Here is a 2,028-nt window from a genome sequence, read left to right as displayed (position 1 = left end):
AGGTGGCGCTGATTCTCCAGTCGGACAACCAGAAGAAGAGAGCAACAGTGTGTTAGGATGTAGGAAACAGCTCATCAGTCATGTGACTTAAATGTTTCTTACATCCAAACTTATTTCTTAGTTTTGGGAAATTTGGAAGGGAAGTTTTATCAAATTTTACCGTTTCCATGACGCTTTTCTAACGTGATACTTCAAAATAAGTTTATAGAGACACAGGTAATGAGGGTTTGTCCGATAAAAGTCAAAATCCAAGCAGTCGTCATGATTCAAAGTGTTTCAATGTGTCCAAAAAGCTCTGATATATCCAACCAAAGAACGTGGATCCTTATTAAATGTCATTTGATGCTATTTTAATAATCTGACAAAAAATACAAATCAAAGCTCAAATATAAACTTCGGTGGAGGAAGACCATGAGATTGGGTTAAATGCTCTACAAACAGCAGCTCATTGGATGGTCTTTGTACCTGGAAGCAGACGGGCTGCTGGATGTGCTGAACTCTGAACTGTTTGAGGAAGCGTTCGTCCTGACTCCAGAACAGCCGGATGTCCGGGATGCTGTACAGGACCATGGCCAGTCTCTCCAGGCCCAGACCGAACGCCCAGCCCGCCTTGTTTCCTGCCCCCGCTGCAAGAAAACATATAACACAAGAACTCGTTAACAGAAAGGCTAAAGGCTAAAGACATCGAACACAGTAAAACATTTAGGAGCTACAGAGAGAACAGATATTTCCCTCAGGAGTTGGTGGAGACCAAAAACAGAGCAAAAAGAGAGTTAAATTCATCAGGTGGACACAAACATGACATATGAATGAACGATTATGTTGCTCTGTGTCTGCTGGATGTAAATCGACAGGTTCAAGGTGAAATGTTTGAAATAATCTCCTCAAACGTGATGATGTGTCAGTGTTTGTTGTGGATGAAACTGCTGTTTTAATCATCTACGTTGGTGAATTAAGGATTCATTTCCACCAAATCAGAGTTGGTGGTTGTTGGAAAGACTAAAAGAGACATAGTTTGTGAGTTTTGTATTTGTGTTTTATGATCATTTGCTATGTAAAATTCCTGTTTTTAATCAATGGAGTTCGAGTAGCAAGTTCATTTCATATGTGTAACTGTTGCTACCACTAAATTTGGAAGAGAAATTCTCACATTTTAACCAAAGCAATATGAGAATCAGAAACAAAAATGAAGCTGAAGTAAGTCTGCATGTAATAAATTGTAATATATTAAAGTTTTCCTGCTCAGACGTGAATTAAACAGTGTCGGGTGGATTTTGGGACACTCTGCCAGACGTCATGCGGTGCTGCAGGTGTCACAGCCGAACACAAACACGGCTGGAAGATCATCCACAAAGTCCACAACACCAACACAACGGGGCTGCTCCAGAGAACCTGCCGTCAGTGTTACTGCAGGTTTCACTCACTGTCAGTCTGACAACTACAATCGAGTTATGGAGGAATATGTGTCATTATTCAACACTTCAACTTAATGCTGTCAATAAATCTATACAACCTCAGCCTCCCACACACACACACACACACACACACACACGCTCGTAGTAACCTCACTGTTTCTTCAGTTATTTTCTGATACGTTATCGATCGCGTCCCGAGAGGCATTCGCCTCCGCTCTCCGTTAGCAGGACTCACGAACGCTGCTCAAGGGCACTTATCATGCTCAGAGTTTGTGGTACCGCACACTTCAGCATGTTTTTTAGCCGTAAACTGGATTATATGACTGTATTGTGGTTAATATTCACATTATTACAGAATTAAATTACATTTCTTTGGTTTAAAACTTCTCAACGCGCCCTCCTACTGTTTTAAATCAGCCTGAACCTTTTTTTGGGGACACTAACAGTGTTAAGGAACATCAAATTGTTTGGTTAAGGTTCGAGAAAGATGGTGGTCTTTGTTAAAAGAAACCAATATTAACTGTTGGTCTTCAACGATTGAAGGGATCATCAAAAACTGGGTTTCCTACGCTGATACTGAGGCAATTTTAAGAGGTACTCCACCCTAAAACAG

At 40.8% G+C, this 2,028-nt stretch overlaps 1 protein-coding gene across 1 annotated transcript in view; it reads right to left on the bottom strand.

Annotated features, from left to right (window-relative positions):
• LOC118324968 (phenylalanine--tRNA ligase, mitochondrial-like) overlaps positions 1-2,028 on the bottom strand; it is a 6,702-nt gene that overhangs the window by 2,496 nt on the left and 2,178 nt on the right. The window contains exon 2 of the mRNA XM_035657499.1: positions 466-626. Within this exon, the coding sequence (XP_035513392.1) occupies positions 466-626 (161 nt within the window). The remainder of the gene's footprint in view (positions 1-465; positions 627-2,028) is intronic.

This window comes from Morone saxatilis, unplaced genomic scaffold (assembly GCF_004916995.1).
Source record: "Morone saxatilis isolate NCDOM2014 unplaced genomic scaffold, NCSU_SB_2.0 Contig0, whole genome shotgun sequence".
NCBI classification, from domain to species: Eukaryota; Metazoa; Chordata; class Actinopteri; family Moronidae; genus Morone; species Morone saxatilis.
This window is presented reverse-complemented; position numbering and strand designations above follow the sequence as displayed.